The sequence below is a fragment of the Manis javanica genome, chromosome X (assembly GCF_040802235.1).
Source record: "Manis javanica isolate MJ-LG chromosome X, MJ_LKY, whole genome shotgun sequence".
Classification (NCBI taxonomy): Eukaryota; Metazoa; Chordata; class Mammalia; order Pholidota; family Manidae; genus Manis; species Manis javanica.
In genome coordinates, this window is record NC_133174.1 from 64,852,410 (window position 1) to 64,872,877 (window position 20,468).

The 20,468-nt window shown below is 36.1% G+C and overlaps 1 protein-coding gene and 1 pseudogene across 7 annotated transcripts in view; one reads left to right on the forward strand and one right to left on the reverse strand.

Moving 5' to 3' along the window:
• The window catches only part of ATP7A (ATPase copper transporting alpha), a 155,647-nt gene that overhangs the window by 90,361 nt on the left and 44,818 nt on the right, over positions 1-20,468 (forward strand). For all 7 annotated transcript variants that reach the window (XM_073228031.1, XM_037021886.2, XM_037021885.2 and 4 more), the window contains 2 exons: positions 17,450-17,939; positions 18,467-19,192. In XM_073228031.1, the coding sequence (XP_073084132.1) occupies positions 17,450-17,939; positions 18,467-19,192 (1,216 nt within the window). The remainder of the gene's footprint in view (positions 1-17,449; positions 17,940-18,466; positions 19,193-20,468) is intronic.
• Positions 8,046-17,441, reverse strand: LOC140847511 (acyl-protein thioesterase 1 pseudogene; annotated as a pseudogene).

A 20,468-nucleotide genomic window follows, 5' to 3' on the forward strand; every position in this document is an offset into this window, starting at 1 on the left:
TGGTTTCATAACTTACATTCAGGTCTTTGATCTATTTCGAATTTACTTTTGTGTATGGGGATAGACAATGGTCCAGTTTCATTCTCTTACATGTAGCTGTCCAATTTTGCAAACACCAGGTGTTGAAGAGGCTGTCATTTCCCCACTGTATGTCCATGGGTCCTTTATCATACATTAATTGACCATATATACTCGGGTTAATATCTGGAGTCTCTATTCTGTTCCACTGGTCTATGGCTCTGTTCTTGTGCCAGTACCAAATTGTCTTGATTACTGTGGCTTTGTAGTAGAGCTTGAAGTTGGGAAGCGAGATCCCCCCCCCCACTTTATTCTTCCTTCTCAGGATTACTTTGGCTACTTGGGGTCTTTCGTCATTCCATATGAATTTAGAACTATTTGTTCCAGTTCGTTGAAGAATGCTGTTGGTATTTTGATAGGAATTGCATTGAATCTGTAGATTGCTTTAGGCAGAATGGCCATTTTGACAATATGAATTATTCCTAGCCAAGAGCATGGGATGAGTTTCTGTCTGTTAGTGTCCTCTTTAATTTCTCTTAAGAGTGTCTTGTAGTTTTCAGGGTATGGGTCTTTCACATCCTTGGTTAGGTTTGTTCATAGGTATTTTATTCTTTTTGATGCAATTGTGAATAGAATTGCTTCCCTGATTTCTCTTTCTGCTAGTTCATCATTAGTGTATAGGGAAGCAACAGATTTCTGTGTATTAATTTTGTATCCTGCAACTATGCTGAATTCAGATATTAGTTCTAGTAGTTTTGGAGTGGAGTCTTTAGAGTTTTTTATGTACAAAATCATGTCATCTGCAAATAGTGACAGTTTGACTTCTTCTTCACCAATCTGGATGCCTTGTGTTTCTTGGTTTTGTCTGATTGCCATGGATAGGACCTCCAGTAATATGTTGAATAACCGTGGTGACAGTGGGCCTCCCTGTCTTGTTCCCAGTCTTAAGTGAAAAGCTTTCAGCTTCTCGCTGTTAAGTATGATGTTGGCTGTGGGCTTGTCATATATGGCCTTTATTATGTTGAGGTACTTGCACTCTATACCCATTTTCTTGAGAGTTTTTATCATGAATGCATGTTGAATTTTGTCATGCTTTTTCAGCATCTATGGAGACGATCATGTGATTTTTGTCCTTCTTTTTGTTGATGTGGTGGATGATGTTGATGGATTTTCAAATGTACTATCCTTGCATCCCTGAGATGAATCCCACTTGATCATGGTGTATGATCCTCTTGATGTATTTTTGAATTTGGTTTGCTAATATTTTGTTGTGTATTTTTGCATCTATGTTCATCAGGGATATTGGTCTGTAATATTCTTTTTTTGTGGGATCTTTGCCTGGTTTTGGTATAAGAGTGATGCTGGCTTCATAGAATGAGTTTGGAAGTATTCCCTCCTTTTCTGTTTTTTGGAAAACTTTATGGAGAATGGGTATTATATCTTCTCTATATGTCTGGTAAAATTCAGCAGTGAATCCATCTGGTCCCGGGAATTTTGTTCTTGGGTAGTTCTTTGATTACCACTTTGATGTCGTTGCTGGTAATTGGTCTGTTTAGATTTTCTGTTTCTTCCTTGGTCAGTCTTGGAAGGTCGTATTTTTCCATGAAGTTGTCCATTTCTTCTAGGTTTTCCAGCTTATTAGCACATAGATTTTCATAGTATTCTCTAATAATTCTTTGTATTTCTGTGGGGTCTCTTGTGATTTTTCCTTTCTTATTTCTGATTATGTTTATGTGTGTAGATTACATTTTCTCTTAATAAGTCTAGCTAGGAGTTTATCTATTTTGTTTATTTTCTCAAAGAACTAGCTCTTGGTTTCATTGATTTTGTCTGTTGCTTTATTCTTCTCAATTTTATTTATTTCTTCTCTAATCTTTATTATGTCCCTCCTTCTGCTGACTTTGGGCCTCATTTGTTCTTCTTTTTCCAGTTTCAATAACTGTGAGTTTAGACTATTCATTTGGGATTGTTCTTCCTTCTTTAAATAGGCCTAGATTGCTATATACTTTCCTGTTAGAACTGCCTTCGCTGCATCCCAGAGAAGTTGGGGCTTTGTGCTGTTGTTGTCATTTGTCTCCATATATTACTTGATGTCTGTTTTAATTTGGTCATTGATCCATTGATTATTTAGAAGCATGTTGTGAAGCCTCCATGTGTTTTTGAGCCTGTTTGTTTTCTTTGTACAATTTATTTCTAGTTTTATACTTTCGTGATCTGAGAAGTTGGGTGGTACAATTTCAATATTTTTGAATTTGGTAAGGCTCTTTTTGTGACCTAGTGTGTGGTCTATTTTGAAAAATGTTCCATGTGCACTTGAGAAGAAAGTGTATCCTACTGCTTTTGGGTGTAAAGTTCTGTAGATGTCTGTTAGGTCCATGTGTTCTAGTGTGTTGTTCAGTGCCTCTGTGTCCTTACTTATTTTCAGTTTGGTGGAACTGTCCTTTGGTGGGTTAATGTCTCCTAGAATAAATGTATTGCATTCTGTTTGCTCCTTTAATTCTGTTAGTATTTGTGCCACATATGTCAGTGCTTCTGTGTTGGGTGCATATATATTTATAATGGTTATATCTTGTTTTACTGCCTCCTTTATCATTATGTAATATCCTTCTTTATCTGTTCTTACTTTCTTTTTTTTTGAAGTCTATTTTGTCTCACACATGTACTGCAACACCTGCTTTTTTCTCCCTATTATTTGCATGAAATATCTTTTTCCATCCCTTGACTTTTAGTCTGTGTATGTCTTTGGGTTTGAGGTGAGTCTCTTGTAAGCAGCATATAGATGGGTCTTGCTTTTTCTCCATTCTATTTCTCTGTGTTTTGATTGGTGCATTCAGACCATTTACATTTAGGGTGATTATGAAAAGATATGTACTTATTGTCATTGCAGGCTTTAGATTCGTGGTTACCAAAGGTTCAAGGGTAGCTTCTTTACTATCTAACCATCTAACTTAACTCTCTTATTAAGCTATTATAAACACAGTCTGAGAATTCTTTATTTCTCTCCCTTTTTATTCTTCCTCTTCCATTCTTTATATGTTAGGTGTTTTGTTCTGTACTCTTTTGTGTTTCCTTTGTCTGCTTTTGTGGATAGCTTATTTTATTTTTTGCCTGTAGTTAGTATTTGTTTGGTCTGCTTTCTTTGCTGTGATTTTATTTTCCCTGGTGACATCTATTTAGCCTTAGGAGTGCTTCCATTTAGAGCAATCCCTTTAAAATATCCTGTACAGGTGGTTTGTGGGAGGCACATTCCGTCAAGTTTTTCTTGTATGGCAATTGTTTAATCCCTCCTTCAATTTATATGATAATCATTCTGGATACAGTATTATTGCTTCAAGTCCCTTCTGTTTCATTGCATTAAATATATCATGCCATTTTCTTCTGGCCTGTAAGGTTTCTGTTGAGAAGTCTGATGATAGCCTGATGGGTTTTCCTTTGTAGGTGATCTTTTTTTTCTCTCTGGCTGCCTTTAATACTCTCTCCTTGTCTTTGATCTTTGCCATTTCAATTATTGTATTTCTTGGTGATATCCTCCTTGAGTCCCTTGTGATGGGTGATCTGTGGGCTTACATGGTCTGAGAGACTATTTTGTCCCCCAGCTTTTGGATGTTTTCAGCGATTATTTCTTCAAAGACATTTTTTATACCTTTTTCTCACTGTTCTTCTTCTGGTACCCCTATAATGTGAATATTATTCGGTTTGGATTAGTCACACAGTTCTCTTAATATTGTTACATTCTTGGAGATACTTTTATCTCTCTCTGCCTCAGCTTCTCTGTATTCCTGTTCTTTTATTTCTATTCCATTAACAGTCTCTTGCACCTCATCCAGTCTGCTCTTAAGTCCTTCCAGAGATTGTTTCATTTCTTTTATCTCCCTCCTGATGTCATCCCTTAGGTCTTGCATATTTCTCTGCACATCCACCAGCATTGTTATGACCTTTATTTTGAATTCTTTTTCAGAAAGATTGGTTATATCTGTCTCCCCACATCCTCTGTCTGGAATTATCTGAGTGATTCTTGACTGGACAAGATTCTTCTGCCTTTTCATGGTGATAGAGTTGGTCGTAGGCAGGTGACGCATGTGTCAGCTCAGAGAACAATGTCCCTCCCTGCTTGCTGGTCGCCTTGCCCTTCTCCATTGCCTGTGTCCATTACCTGCAGGCACGGAGCTGTCTGTGGGTTAATTTCCTCTGTTGCTGCATGCAGGTCAGCCCTCAGGATAGCCCAGAGCCCTGCAGGGAGTGGCAGACGCGCTGGTTGTGTTCTCCTGTGAAAACGGCTTCTCTTCCTGCATTCCAGACCTTGCTCCGGCTTCCTGTCTGTGTTGGGCAGCTATGTACCTGTGGCAGCCTTTGGGTCTGTCCCAGTTAGCTGCACACTGGGAGGAGACTTTGTGGTTGCTATGGGTGGGGTGCCTATCCGGCTGCCCTGCCACTCTGGCAGTTCAGCCAGTTTGCTTGTAGCACCGGCCAGGGGGAATGAATGGCATGCTGGTTATCACCATGAGAGGTTTTGCAGCTGAGTTACCTCCCAGGGGATTGGGGCACCTGAAGTTCCTTAGCATTCCCAGCCTGCTGGGCTGAGTGTGCTGGGACTATTCCATCCAGCTGTTAATCCCCTGTCCCTTTAAGACTTTGAAGAAGTACCCACTTTTCTTTTGCCCCAGGGGCGCCAGCTGTGGGAACCCACCCACAGTGTCCATCTAGTATTTTACTTTTCCATTTCTCTAATATCCCTTACACCACACAATGTGTGTCTGTGCTCCCAGTGCAGATTATTAGGGCTGGTTATTTAGTAGTCCTGTGCTTCCACTCCCTCCCCACTCTGACTCCTTTCCTTCCACCAGTGAGCTGGTGTGTGGGGAGTGCTTCAGGTCCTCCTGGATTGCGGCTTTGTATCTTACCCTTTTTGTGAGATGCTGAGTTCTTGCAGATGTAGATGTAGCCTGGCTGTTGTGTTGTATTTTCTGGTCTCTCTTTTAGGCGTAGTTGTATTTGTTGTATATTCAAAAATATGTATGGTTTTGGGAGGAGATTTCCGCTGCCCTACTCATGCTGCCATGTTGAGCCTGTCTCCACTTGTTCATTTTTTTATTGTTTCCTCTGCCTGAAGAGATGTGTCCAGAAAAATAAACATTGCTCATGCTTATGTTCAAGTGATTTTTACCTATGTTTTCTTCTAAGAGTTTTATGGTTTCATGTCTTATATTTAGATCTTTGATCCATTTTGAGTTTACTTTTGTGTATGGAGTTGGACAGTAATCCAATTTCATTCTCTTTCATGTAGCTGTCCTGTTTTTTTCAACACATTATTGAAGAGGCTGTTCTTTTCCGCATTGTATATCCGTGGCTCCTTTATCATATATTAATTGACCATATGTTTGGTTTTGTTTCTGGGCTCTCTATTTTGTTCCATTGTTCTATGAGCCTGTTCTTGTGTTAGTACCATTCTGTTTTGATTACTGTAGCTTTGTGGTATAGCTTGAAGTCAGGGAGCATAATTCCCCCAGCTTTGTTCTTCTTTTTCAGGATTGCTTTAAGTATCTGGGGTGTTTTGTGTCTCAATATAAATTTTAGAATTACCCTTGTTTTTTGTTTTTTTTTGTTTGTTTTTTTGCCTCTTGTGTTTTCATAGGGAGTGCATTGAATCTGTAAATTGTTTTCAGCAGGATGACCATTTTGGTACTATAAATTTTTCCTATCCATGAGCACAGGGCAGATTTCCATTTATTGATGTCTTTTAATTTCTGTCATGTGTGTCTTATAGTTTTCGCTTTGTTGATTAGGTTTATTCCTAGGTATTTTATTCTTTTGGATACAATTATAAATGGAATTGTTTTCCTGATTTCTCTTAATGCTAGTTGTTAGTATATAGGAATGCAACAGATTTCTGTGTATTAATTTCATATCTGTAACATTGCTGAATCCAGTTATTAGTTCTAATAGTTTCGGTGGAGTCTTTAGGGTTTTCTGTGTCTAATATGTCATCTGCATACAGTGACAGTTTTACTTCTTCCTTACCAATTTGGATGCCTTTTATCTCTGTGTTGTCTGATTCCTGTACCTAGGACCTCCAGTACTATGTTGAATAAAAGTAGTTAGAGTGGACACCCTTGTCTTTTTCTGATCTTAGAGGAAAAACTTTCAGCTTTTTGCTTTTAAGTATGATGTTGGCTGTGGGTTTGTCATATATGATCTTTATTATGTTGAGGTACTTGCCCTCTATACCCATTTTGTTGTGTGTTTTTTCATGATGGGTGTTTAATTTTGTCAAATGCTTTTTCAGCATCTATTGAGATGGTCATGTGGTTTTTATCCTTTTTGTAAATGTGGTGTATCACATTGATCAATTTATGAATATTGTACCATCCTTGCATCCCTGGAATAATCCCACTTGTTTGTGATACATGATCCTTTTGATGTATCTTTGAATTTGGTTTGCTAATGTTTGTTGAGGATTTTTGCATCTATGTTCATCAGGGATATTGTTCTATAATTTTCTTTTTTTGTGGTATGTTTGGTTTTGGTATTAGAGTGATGCTGGCCTTATAGAATGACTTTGGAAGAATTCTTTCCTTTTCTATTTTTGGAATGCTTTAAGAATGAGAGGTATTAACTCTTTAAATGTTTGGTAGAATTCATCTGGAATTTTCTTTCAAGGGAGGTTTTTGATTATCAATTCAATTTTGTTACTGGTAATTGTTGTCTTCAGATCTGTTTCTCTCTGGGTCAATCTTGGAAGGTTGTATTTTTCTAGGAATTTTTCCATTTCTTCTAGATTGTTGAATATATTGGCATATAATTTTTAAACTCTTAAATCAGCTATAGAATATGAGGAAGCATAGGGAAACTGTTTAATACATACTTTAAGGCAGATTAGACCTCTTTGTAATGCTGGAAAATATAAAAATGTCACAAATCTACCAATCTGCTGGCTTACTTCCCAAAATTCTACATTTAATATTTCAAAATATATTCTTATTGCTCAGCGTGAAGGACCCTAAGGCCTCAAGAGCAAACCCTATCGTAATCTTAGCCAATAATTTTCCCTTTCAGCAGGAACAATAAAGTTTAAAACAGTGAATATGGAGATGTGAATGTTCTAACTTTTCTTGTAGTTGTATAATATAAAAAACTCAAAGCCACTACATTAGTGTTCTTTCTTTTGTGATCTCAACTGGCCGCATTCCATAATATAGGACCAATCTCAAAATGTACCAGTAGGTGGTTTAACAACCATCAAATTCGTGGCTCCACATGCAGAACCCCTGTCCCAGACCTTAAAAGCTAAGCTCGTCCACTTCAAGGTAGGAGCTTACCTGTCCGGAAACAGTTATTGTGTGTTTGATGATGACGTTAATGAGGAAGGCAAATCAGGAAGTTTATCAAGAAGTTTCATCATGAAGACTAGAAAAAGGTAATATATTAAAAATATATTAAGAATAGGATACAATCAGAATAAAGGAATTTTTACAGATAAGAGAAGAACCAAAATCCCAGTTAGGGCTAAATAGTGAGAAAAGAGATGAGATTTGAGATGAAAAGTTTCTATGCTAATAGCATAAAAAAATAAAAAAGGAGTGCAAATAGATCATGGATTTAAAAAAATGTGTGTTTAAAAATTGAAAATGTAAAATTTGGAGTAATTTTTAGGAATAAAATTAAGGCCTTGAAAAGTATACAATAATGAAATAAAAGATAAAAGGAGAATGGGGAATGTATTTTTGAAGTAATAAAAATATGTTTGAAAATTAGAAAAAAATAGGTTAAAAAAATTAAAATACACTATTAAAATAGTGGAAATGAAATGTTTGGAATAACAAACTAACAAAATCTCTGCATTGTTTTCATTTAAAGATACTTGGTTTTTGAATTTTTTTATTGTTTTTGGGCTATTGTCTTAGTCTCTAAGAATTGTCGTTTGCTGCTTCATAAATTGACTTAGTCATTTTCATTGGTAATCTTTATTTAGATTGGTCAAATAAGATAAGTATTAAAGAGCTTGATGACTTACTCTTATGATATTTTAATTTTCAGTATCCTATATTGAAGCATCAGTATAGAGTGTTACTTGATTAATATACACATTATTTTTTCAACAAACAATAAAAGGATTTATATTGAGACATGTAATATAAATGGGATTCCTATTATGTATTATAGTTTTCACTTGAGTCAAAATATATTGTGGATGGTGAACATGTTAGAAATTCAAGATAACTAATAATCATTTCACTTTTCTGACTGAAGTCTTTAAAATGATAGAATTCTTTCAAGCTTTCAAAACTTCTGATTACCTTTACATTTAGTTGTTATGAAAATGTAATAAGGTGGACTTTAAACTATCTGAAGACTCCCACACTGCGCAGCATGCTAACCTGAATTTATTGTGATTACATATGTAAATTAATTACTGGGGGGATAAAAAAGGAATTTCAGTACACTAAAACTTTAGCAAAGGACCTTTCCCAAAGTGACTTTTAAAAAGGGGGAAATGTTAGAATGTGCTAATTGTCAATCTTGCTAAAAATCCATAGAAATATGTTGTCTAAGTAATTTTTAATTTAAACCAGTATGGGAGAAGATATGAAATGTAAGAGGAAAAACATAGGAGTAAAATTTAATTCAAACACTAGAAGTATTCCATGCTTTTCAGGTGTTTTTACCTGTCAGCCAAACAACGCTCAGATCACGGGCATAGAATTAGAGTTTTTCAAGGAAACTGAAGAATATCTAGCCTTATCATTTATAGATGGAAAGAGCATGGACTTTGGAGGTACACAGACCTTCACTTGAATCCTACTTCTTTCATTTTCTTTTTTTTCAGAATTAAATTATTTTGCATTGATAGAAACCATGAAAAAGATTTACATTTTCCCACATTACAGCACATTTCAGCACATTTCTTTCCATAAATCAGATCTTGTTAACTTGTACAACTGAAGCAATAATTTATATTCCTCAAAGTAAAGCAAAATGACTTAGTAAATAATTGTTTGAAAACTTTAAATCTAGACACAAACATATGGCTTCATTATTAACATTCCTTATAGTCCATTACTAAATTATTTCTATTATCAATTAGCACCCATTTCTAAAGATGCATTCCTAACATTGTTTTAGTCAGTTGGAATACAGCAGAAAAATAATAACAGTTCAAAAGTATCAAGCATGCATTTCTGCTACATATTACATTGTGTGGTAAGTATACCATATGTATTGAGTGAGCTCTGACTTTTACCCATTAATTTGTTTTCAAATAAGTTATAAAAAATTATTAATAATAGTCAATAATCTGAAAAATTTGACTATTTAAGATCAAGTAACAGCTTTCACAATTGCATCAAAAAGAATAAAATACCTAGGAATAAAACTAACCAAGGAAGTGAAAGACCTGTACCCTGAAAACTACAAGACATTATTGAGAGAAATTAAAGAGGACACTAATAAATGGAAATTCATCCCATGCTTTAGGGTAGGAAGAATTAATATTGTCAAAATGCCATCCTGCGTAAAGCAATCTACAGATTCAATGCAATCCCTATCAAAATACCAACAGCATTCTTCAATGAACTGGAACAAATAGTTCTAAAATTCATATGGAACCACAAAAGACCCCGAATAGACAAAGCATTCCTGAGAAGGAAGAATAAAGCAGGGGGATTACACTCCCCAACTTCAAGCTCTGCTACAAAGCCACAATAATCAAGACAATTTGGTTCTGGCACAAGAACAGAGCCATAGACCAGGGAAACAGAATAGAGAGTCCAGGTATTAACCCAAGCATATATGGTCAATTAATATACAATAAAGGATCCATGGATATACAATGGGGAAATGACAGCCTCTTCAACAGCTGGTGTTGGCAAAACTGGACAGCTACATGTAAGGGAATGAAACTAGATCATTGTCTAACCCCATACACAAAAGTAAATTCAAAATGGATCAAAGACCTGAATGAAAGTCATGAAACCATTACAATCTTAGAAGAAAACATAGGCAAAACTCTCTTGAATATAAACATGGGCAACTTTTTCATGAGCATATCTCTCCCCGGCCAAGGGAAACAAAAGCAAAAATGAGCAACTTGGACTATATCAAAGTAAAAAGCTTCTGTACAGGAAAGGACACCATCAGTAGAACAGAAAGGCATCCTACAGTGTGGGAAAATATATTCACAAATAACATATCCGATAAGGGGTTGACATCCAAAATATAAAAAGAGCACATGCACCACAACAAACAAAAAGCAAATAATCCAATTAAAAAATGGGCAAAGGATCTGAACAGGCACTTCTCCAAAGAAGAAATTCAGATGGCTAAAAGGCACATGAAAAGATGCTCCACATTGCTAATCACCAGAGAAATGCAAATTAAAACCACAATGAGATATCACCTCACAGCAGTTAGGGTGGCCAACATCCAAAAGACAAACAACAACAAATGCTGGCAAGGATGTGGAGAAAAGGGAACCCTCCTACATTGCTGGTGGGAATGTAAATTAGTTCAACCATTGTGGAAAGCAGTATGAAGGTTCCTCAAAAAACTCAAAATAGAAATACCATTTGACCCAGGAATTCCACTCCTAGGAATTGACCCTAAGAATGCAGCAGCCCAGTTTGAAAAAGACAGATGCACCCCTATGTTTATCGCAGTGCTATTTACAATAGCCAAGAAATGGAAGCAACTTACGTGTCCATCTGTAGATGAATGAATAAGGAAGATGTGGTACATATACACAATGGAATATTATTCAGCCATAAGAAGAAAACAAATCCTACCATTTGCAACAACATGGATGGAGCTAGCGGGTATTATGCTCAGGGAAATAAGCCAGATGGATGAAGACAAGTACCAGATGATTTCACTCATCTGTGGAGCATAACAACAAAGCAAAAACTGAAGGAACAAAACAGCAGCAGACTCACAGAACCCAAGAATGAACTAACAGTTACCAAAGGGAGAGGGACTGGGGAGGGTGTATGGGAAGGGAGGAATAAGGGGGAAAAATGGATATAATGATGAGCATGCATAATGTAGGGGGGTGCACGGGGTAGGCAGTAGAGCACAGAGAAGGCAAGTAGTGACTCTATAGCATCTTCATATGCTGATGGAAAGTGACTAATGGGATATGTTGTGGGGACGTGATAATGGGGGGAATCTGGTAACCACAATGTTGCTCATGTGATTGTATATTAATGATACCATAACAAAATCAAGTAACTGCTACTTTTATGTTTATACAAAAACTAAAAAATCATGTCTAAAGTGAAAATTTCAAGTAGGTCCTTTGGCAGAAAGAAGTAAAGCAATTTTTTCTAATGGATTGTTCATTTCTTACAGTAGTTCGTTTTAAGTATATATAAAAAAATAAGTAAACTGAAACTCTATGCTACAAGGAGAATCATTTTAGAGCCAATCATCTTAGAAATTAGTTTTTAAGACCAGTCTTAAATATTTCAGGACATACCAGAATATGATGTAATTATTATTTCATCTGACTGTGAAAAATACAACCACAGAGTAATTCTCATTACCTGGACAGTCTGAAAACTAAATAGGTCTAACTTTGGACTAGGATGTGACTTAAGAAATAGGTAGTGTAGGAGGTCTGAAGTGATGTCTGCTTTTTTTGTAGAAGTATAAATACATTTTAAGTACCATCATGTCTGTGATTGAGAATATCAAAGTATAGCATGTATTGACAGGAGATATCTATGGCAAGGGGGCAATATTTGGTCTGTTATTAAGGATAAAAAGAAAGAACACATTTATAGAGAGGAAAAAAGATACTAAATAGAAATAATATTCGGTAAAGTTCTGGTCCCCAAAATAAAAGGGTTGTTAATCAAGTAGAGTAATATTACTTTTCACTGACACTTAGCGGCATTATCCCTATTATTAGGAATAATGTAATAACACCTCATTCTTACTATGTATTATAATTGCTAACTGTATATTAATCACTAATCCCTGTATAAAAATAGAGACACTGCATGATGACTAAGTCATTCTGGAATAAGTCTATAGACTACATCACAGCATGCATGAATCATTTATATCTTAACTGCACATTTATAATCTGAACCAGTTTTCATTTAGCATACTGATAATTTTCAAATGTTAAAAAATCTGGTTGCAGTGTTTTATTATTTTGCTAAATTACATTGGGGCAAAGAAGCTAGGTGCTTCTCCTATTTTAATGCTAGTATATTCTGGATCATATTTTACAAATACATGCATAAGTTTCCCTCAAGGAGATAGTATTTAGTCTGTGACACTGGTGTGTTTTTGCAAACATTGTAACACTGCAAGCATGAGAAGTTTTAAAACCAGAAGATTTATACTCTAGTGCAATGATGCTGGTGGTACTTCTATACAAGGAGTCTTATTGATGTCAGTTGTGGAGGTAGAAGTCTATCAATGAATTGCTTGATATCCAGTATTTTTTGTTAACATGAACTGCATCATGCCTCGATAGGTTTTAAAGGTTACATTGGCTGGATTTACCAATGTTTTTAGCTTTTCAGCAGTAAAAGAACCAGATGGTAAGGTAAATAAAAGGTTGCGATCTCCATGGCACTGAAGAATAGGAATATCTCTGTTAACACCACTAATAGGACCCTGTGGAAATGAAATGCATAGTGGAAGCCAGCAACTGAAAACAGTGACACCTGCCAGTTTTTGCTCTGTGGTCAGAGTAACGTGTAAAGATAAAGCCTCTCCCTGAGAAAATACTCCTAGAATAATTCTGTTAGAAGGCATGCCATTCTTCCCCTGTCAATCTCTCAAAGCCTTTACATTATCTGCTGATTGTTTAATTCCAGGTTCATATTCCCGTGAATCTGGTGAAAGGCCAATGGCATCAAACCAAGAAGGCATAGCGATGTTCATATTAAATGTTACAGGCATAACTGGTGCATGTGATTAGATATATTTGGTATGTGAACTTCTCATACCTGTAAATTCTTATGCCCATCCACACCGCAATGGTGACCTTGCGGGCGGCGGGCACAATGGCCGGAAGCGGAGCAGACGTGTTACTGCCGCACCTACTCCAGCAGCACTGACAGTGCGTGTTGCAAGTTGAAGGAAAAGCGGGCGCCCAGCCGCGGCCCAAGGGCATGTGAGTGTTGTGTCTCCACCTGACCCACTGGATGCCCCCTTGTTCTTTCATTTAATGGCTAGGTTTCTTGGGCAATTTATTGAATTTCCTGGTCTCCATAAAGGAAACTGGATCACCTTTTATTGTCACATCAGAAGGAATTCTAAAGAGAAAAATGTACTAATGACAATCCAGGAAGGGGTGGTAACACAGCCTGTATAGAAAGAGCTAAAAAGGATTATCTAGTCCAGTCTTTAAAGGAACTCAAGCCCTTACAAGTTAGGGTGTTTTGTCCAAGATTCTAGGTTTTCATCTTGCTGGAGAATAGGCAGTGCAGCCCTGTGCATGTAAATTGTACCGAAATCACATGCAGATAAAATATATCGTGCTTGAATTTAATGTTTTAGACATTTCAGTAAATAAAGAACACCATACAAATTAAAATAATGTATCTTTATAGTCCCTGTGGACAGCACCCTCTACACCACTGCTAGGGCAAGAGGGGTACAGAGTACATTTGATGTACTTCTCTCCCACTCCTGACTTCATCTAAATATAGTGAAGTCTTACACTTTGAGGCCTTTCTATGAGCCACATTCATACTTTGTAGACTATTAGGCATTTATTTTCAGAGACACTGTTGACATAATGGAAAAGTAGTCTGTCTGAAAATAAAATAACAGCATTGGTTCCTAATGAAAGATTCCGAGAAAAAAACAAGCTGTTGACGCCTTGGAACAATGTGAGGAGAACACGGAGGTGGTGGTATTCATTGGCGGGGACGACGTGAAAGGAGAGCAGCGCAGACCCGTAATCAGACTGCTACCAGCAATTTCCTGCTCTACGGAGTCTGTGCCTGTTTTTGCTCACCACTGTATCCCTAGAGCTAGCAAAGTGCCAAGCACATAATAGGCCCTCAGTAAATATTTGTTGAATAAGTAAATGCTATTTTAGCTTTCTGCCCAAAGATTTGGCATCCAGAACAGTATTGTGATAATCACTGTGTATTTTCTTCTAAAAGAAACAAAGGCGCAGCTTGTTTTTGTTTCCTTTGAGACTTTAGACCTGAAAAATCTCTTTGCAATCTAACATTCAAAGAAAAAGTTTTCTATTACTATCCCAAAGGGGAATATTTTTGTTTGTGCTAAGTGTGGTTACCCAGATTTAAAACACCTAAATAGAAGTTACTACATAAGGAAGTGTGTTCCAGTCTGCAGCATGAAAACAATGTAGGATAATACAACTTTTTTCCGTAGTATTTATATACATAGTTTCTGTATTTCCTTATATCTTTTATAAATAGGAGGTACGCTAAAGCAGTAGAAAGTATATCAAACCATCTAGTGAAAAACTGTTTTTTGCTTTTGAAATAAGTGTTAAGAACAATTTCTCATTCAATACATTGATAAATTCACTTCATTTTGGGAAAAAATAGCTCAAAACCAGGTCTTGTTTAAGAGATACCAGATACAGTGTATTTAAACCTTAAGGAAAAAAATCCCTCTCCTTTTTGAAAAAGTTTTGTACTTTATCAGAAAAAGTATAGTACTGTCCAATGGAATGTTCTTTTCTACTCTGTCTTGTATGGCAGCCACTAGCCACCTTGGCCATTGAACACTTGAAATAATGCTACTTCTATTTTTTAAAAAATTCTCATACAGTAAAATTGGCTTACTTCCGGTATACAGGTCTGTGAATTTTTTTTAGTTTGGTGAATTTTAACAATTTTTTAAAACTTTGCCAAATGTATAGATTAATTAATTACCACCACAACCAGGTTAGCATAGTCCCATTGCCCCCAAAAGCTCCCTTGTGCTTGCCTCTTTGTAGTCACTCCTCTCCCATCCCTCATCTGTTCTCCATTTTCCCCTTCAGTTTGAATGTTTATATTTTTTAAAGATGCAAAGACACAAAAGCTTTCATTTTATAGTGGCTATATTTATATTTCATCTCTTTCAAAAGCATATGTCTGAAGTATATGTGGTTTGGCTATTCTGCAGCTTATTCATAGGAAATTTTATATAGTGTAATCCAAAACAAAATATATATTGTTTTCCTGTTCTTCTGTTTTAGATCATTTATGCTGGTGATCTCTTTTATAACTAAGAGCAAGCTGATCAACCAGAATTATCAGTCTTAGAAACTTCCAATGCCCTGGCACATGTCAAGATTTCACCAAATACATACCCAGATAACCAAAGCTAAAGGAAGAAATAAATATATGAAGTCCATTAAAATGAGCGAAATATTTAACTATAAAACTATTGTAGACCATTTAAATGAAATTTCCTACTTGGAATTACTTTTAATTATATTTTGGTGATATTTTCATTTTATGGAGCAAAAATTTTCACCAGAAATCTCTAATAATAATATTCATATTTTAACTGTCTTTAGAATTTTAATACCTTACTGCCTCTCAAAATCAGCAGGTCTAAAATTTAATTTATCACCTTGCTTTCCCTCCACTCTAATGTAACTTCCTCCAGTTTCCTCCTGTCTTCGGTAGCAGTTGATGGCATCACCATCCCTCTACTGACTCAAGCCAGAAACCTATAAGTCATCCCGTCATCTCCTTTGCCCTCTGTAATCTCCTTACTAGATCTTGCTTCATGTATCTTGGAACTTCCCTGTTTCTCTTTGCCCAGTGTTCAGTCCTCAATTCAGACCTGTTGTACAATTATTGCAATTGCAAAAGTCTCCTAGTTGATCTCCTATGTCATTCCACTACACCCAAATATCATCTTCCACAGTGCCTCCAAAATGATTCCTCTCTGAAGTACTTTTTCATGGCTCCCTATTACCTTTAGGATAAATGAGACCATTATTGGGTAAATTAGTCACAAGGATGTAAATGCAGCATAGGAAATACAGACAGTAATACTGTGACATTTTTGTATGTTGTCAGATGGTAACTACACTTATTGGGGTAAGCATTTAATAATGTAGATAAATGTTGAATCACTATGTTGTACACCTGAAACCAATATAATAGTGTATTTCAACTGTACTTATTAAAAAAAAGAAGCAATTATTGGCCTTAAAGAGGCCCCATAATAAAGCAGTTGTCTAATTCTCTAGCCTGTCATCCTTCTTGACTTTTGTGCTTCCATTTGTCTGGAATTCCCCTGCTTCATATATTTCTGTCTGTCCTTTAACATTCAGGTATTATATCTCTCTTAAGCCTTTTCTGACCCATATTCTTAGGGATGAATCAGTGTCTGTTTTCTGTATTCTCTGTTCTAGTACTGCTCCCTGTGACTGTATTATGCTCAGCTTTGTATCCTGAGAATCCCAGTTCCTGGCATATATAAGTGCTTGATTAATATTAGTTGTTCAGTATTTACTTTTATGTAACTCTCTGCTACAGAGAACTTCTTTCCTATGTATTTATTCCTAAGATCCTTAGAACAACCATGGAAGGTATATTTCCCCATTTTTCATATGGCAGAACTAATGAGTGTAGTGGGCTAATAAGTGAATAATTGATACTGGAATTAAGATCTTTTGACTTCCAACTCAGTGTATTTGTGACTACATCAAAAATCTTTGTAAGATGTCAGCCAAAGAGATGCTTGCAGTCATGGTAGTAGTTGAACTATATATAGTAGCTGAGCTTTGCAAATACAGTCATTGTTTAATAATATGGGTAGTTGTTGAACCACAGTGTTGTATACTTGAAACCAATATAAGATTGTATATTAATGATACTTGAATAAAAAATATACAATCATTGTTTTGATAATTGAATCAGGCAAAACAAAGATGCTCTTATTTTGAACAAAAGTAATATTAGGCTATAGTAACTGAGAAGGATATAGGAGGAATATATGCTGCAAAATCCTATGAATATATTGCCTTCATTCATAAACTAGCATGTTTATATCTTTTCTTACCAACAAAGTTACCTTAATTGAACACTTGGAAAGTTTAAATTTCGTATCATCCTTTGTTTTCTGTAGCTGATCCTGTTTCCTTTATTACCTTTTGAATTGGTAGAGAGTGAGGTGTTAGAGTAATTTGTGAAAGAAAATAGGAAAGTAGTTTGTACTTTGTTGTGAAATTCTAGGTTCTGTTTGTCCATGTGTGTGTTTCAAATGCCTGATTCATACCTGAGTCATGTACACCTACACATAGCTTTATCATTCCTGTAGGTACTCAAGACATTTTGTGTTCTTTCCAAAGAGAATGCTAAAGATGAGAACTAATAGAGAAGGTCCATTAGATTGAATTGTTTAATTCTTCTTGAATGTGGTACAGTGATTGTTATTTTTAAGTTTTACATGATGTAATTTAATTAAACTGTCTTTTGAAATTTCCTTCCAAAAGGTTTCACTGGAAGAAAAAAATGCAACTATTATTTATGACCCTAAACTGCAGACTCCAAAGACCCTGCAGGAAGCTATTGATGACATGGGCTTTGATGCTATTCTCCACAATCCTACCCCTCTCCCTGTTTTAACTGACACTGTGTTTCTAACTGTTACTGCTTCACTGGCTCCCCTATGGGACCATATCCATAGCACATTGCTCAAGACCAAGGGTGTGACAGACATTAAAATTTCCCCTCAGCAAAGAACGGCAGTGGTGACAATAATCCCTTCTATAGTGAATGCCAATCAGATAATAGAGCTGGTTCGGGATGTCAGTTTAGATATTGCAACTCTGGAGAAAAAGTCAGGAACTTGTGAAGATTACTGTATGGCTCAAGCAGGTGAAGTCATACTGAAGATGAAAGTGGAAGGGATGACCTGCCATTCATGCACTAGCACCATTGAAGGAAAAATTGGGAAGCTGCAAGGTGTTCAACGAATTAAAGGTAATATGTCTGGTGTTACTTGTTTGATTCCTTTGTAAGGATTAGTTTTCTGTTTTGGCCTTTTAACTTTTGCTTGCTTCTTAGGCATTAGTTTTGAATTCGTGGGACTAGAATGCTTACTCTTACTGTATCATTTAAGTCTAAGGGGCAGCGTATTCCAAGGATTAATGTCAGTGAAGTTAATGACTATAATTAAAAGTTGTGTGAGTCCTGAACTAACAGAAAAGGCAGCTGGTGTGTCAATTCATGGAGTTCAGGGCTCTTAACATGCGTGGGTTTCTCTTTACCTCAAAGATACTTCTATTCAGGCATGCGGAAACTTGGAGACTGCAGACAGAGTGGTCATATCTTTTCCTTTTTCCAGTCTGTGTCAGTAACATTTTCTGAAAAGAGCAGAATTGTTTTAAGAAAGGATAAAGACAACGAGAAAGAAACAGTTATGTATGGCATTGATTTGGTCTACAGTGTTTTCTGAAGTAGCACAGGAATAACTGAATTAAGTAGTTCTTTTTCTTTTTATTAACTAGTCTCCCTGGACAACCAAGAAGCTACTATTGTTTATCAACCTCATCTTATCACAGTAGAGGAAATAAAAAAGCAGATTGAAGCTGTGGGCTTTTCAGCATTCATCAGAAAACAGCCCAAGTACCTCAAATTGGGAGCTATTGATATAGAACGTCTAAAGAACACACCGCTCAAATCCTCAGAAGGATCGCAGCAGAGGAGTCCATCATATAGCAATGAGTCTGCAGTCACTCTCATCATAGATGGCATGCATTGTAAATCATGTGTATCAAATATTGAAAGTGTTTTATCTACACTCCAATACGTAAGCAACATAGTAGTTTCTTTAGAGGGTAGATCTGCCATAGTGAAGTATAATGCAGACTCAGTCACTCCAGAAACCCTGAGAAAAGCAGTAGAGGCCATATCACCAGGGCAATACAGAGTTAGTATTAAAAGTGAAGTTGAGAGTACCTCAAACTCTCCCTCCAGCTCATCTCTTCAAAAAATTCCTTTGAAATTAGTTAGCCAGCCTCTGACTCAAGAAACTGTGATAAACATTGATGGCATGACTTGTAATTCTTGTGTGCAGTCTGTTGAGGATGTCATATCAAAAAAGGCAGGTGTAAAATCTATACGAGTATCCCTTGCAAATGGCAATGGGACTGTTGAATATGATCCTCTACTAACCTCTCCAGAAACCTTGAGAGAAGCAATAGAAGACATGGGATTTGATGCTACCCTGTCAGGTAACTGTCACTTTTTTCTTTGATTCCCCTAATATTCCTTCATCTCCATTTTGCTGATTGTTTTGGCTTTTAGCAATGAGAAATGAGTAACAGGCACTACAGTTCCATTTCTCAGAAATAAGTCTTATGGAGTTAGTCAGCAATGTATATGAAGATGTAGAAGGATATTTGTGTAATTTAAAATATTTAAAAACTAGAAACATTAAATAAATCAGGATTTCATCCATATGATGAAATGCTACAAAGCCAGAAAAAAATGAGTGTCAGGTATTTTGTTAAATGGAAAAAAAAATAAAAAGCTGTATATTTAGTAAGATCAAAATTTTATAAACACGTGATAAGGATTTTACCATGTATATATGATTATAAAATATAATCATATATATAATGTTATGAATATAATGTTATTTATGTATATGAATGAATATTTCTGGCAGAACATAACTAAAATTTGAACATTGGTTACTTGTAAATGGTAGGATAAAGGTGATTTTTGTTTTCATTGTGCTTTCCTATTTAAAATTTTTTATTTGTGACAAGGATATATTTATGTATTTATGTATAATTGGAGAAGCAAATGTTATTGTAAAAAGAAAAATAATAGAATTTTAACTGTATTTTTTTTGGTATCATTAATACACAGTCACATGGGTAACATTGTGGTTACTAGATTCCCCCCATTATCAAGTCCCCACCGCATACCCCATTACAGTCACTGTCCATCAGCGTAGTAAGATGCTGTAGAGTCACTACTTATCTTCTCTGTGCTATACTCCCTTCCCCGTGCCCCCCCCCACATTATGTGTGCTAATCGTAATGCCCCTTATTCCCCTTCTCCCTCCCTTCCCACTCACCCTCCCCAGTCCCTTTCCCTTTGGCAACTGGTAGTCCATTCTTGGGTTCTGTGAGTCTGCTGCCGTTTTGTTCCTTCAATTTTTGCTTTGTTCTTATGCTTCATTGATGAGTGATTGGTACTTGTCTTTCTCCGCCTGGCTTATTTCCCTGAGCATAATACCCTCTAGCTCCATCCATGTTGCTGCAAATGGTTTAACTGTAGTTTTAAGTTTAAGCGTTCAAATTAAACTGACTCCAGAACTGGCCCAAAGTCTTCCTGACAGCTCTTACCTTGAACTGAAACTGAAAATATGTATCTAATAGAATTTGCCTCTTTGAGCTTGTTTTGAACTGTTTAGAATTGAGCCGAGCTTTAAATTAAACTAGAAATGTCCCAATGAAATTTACTGCTGTAAATAACAGTGGAAAAGTTGAACTAATT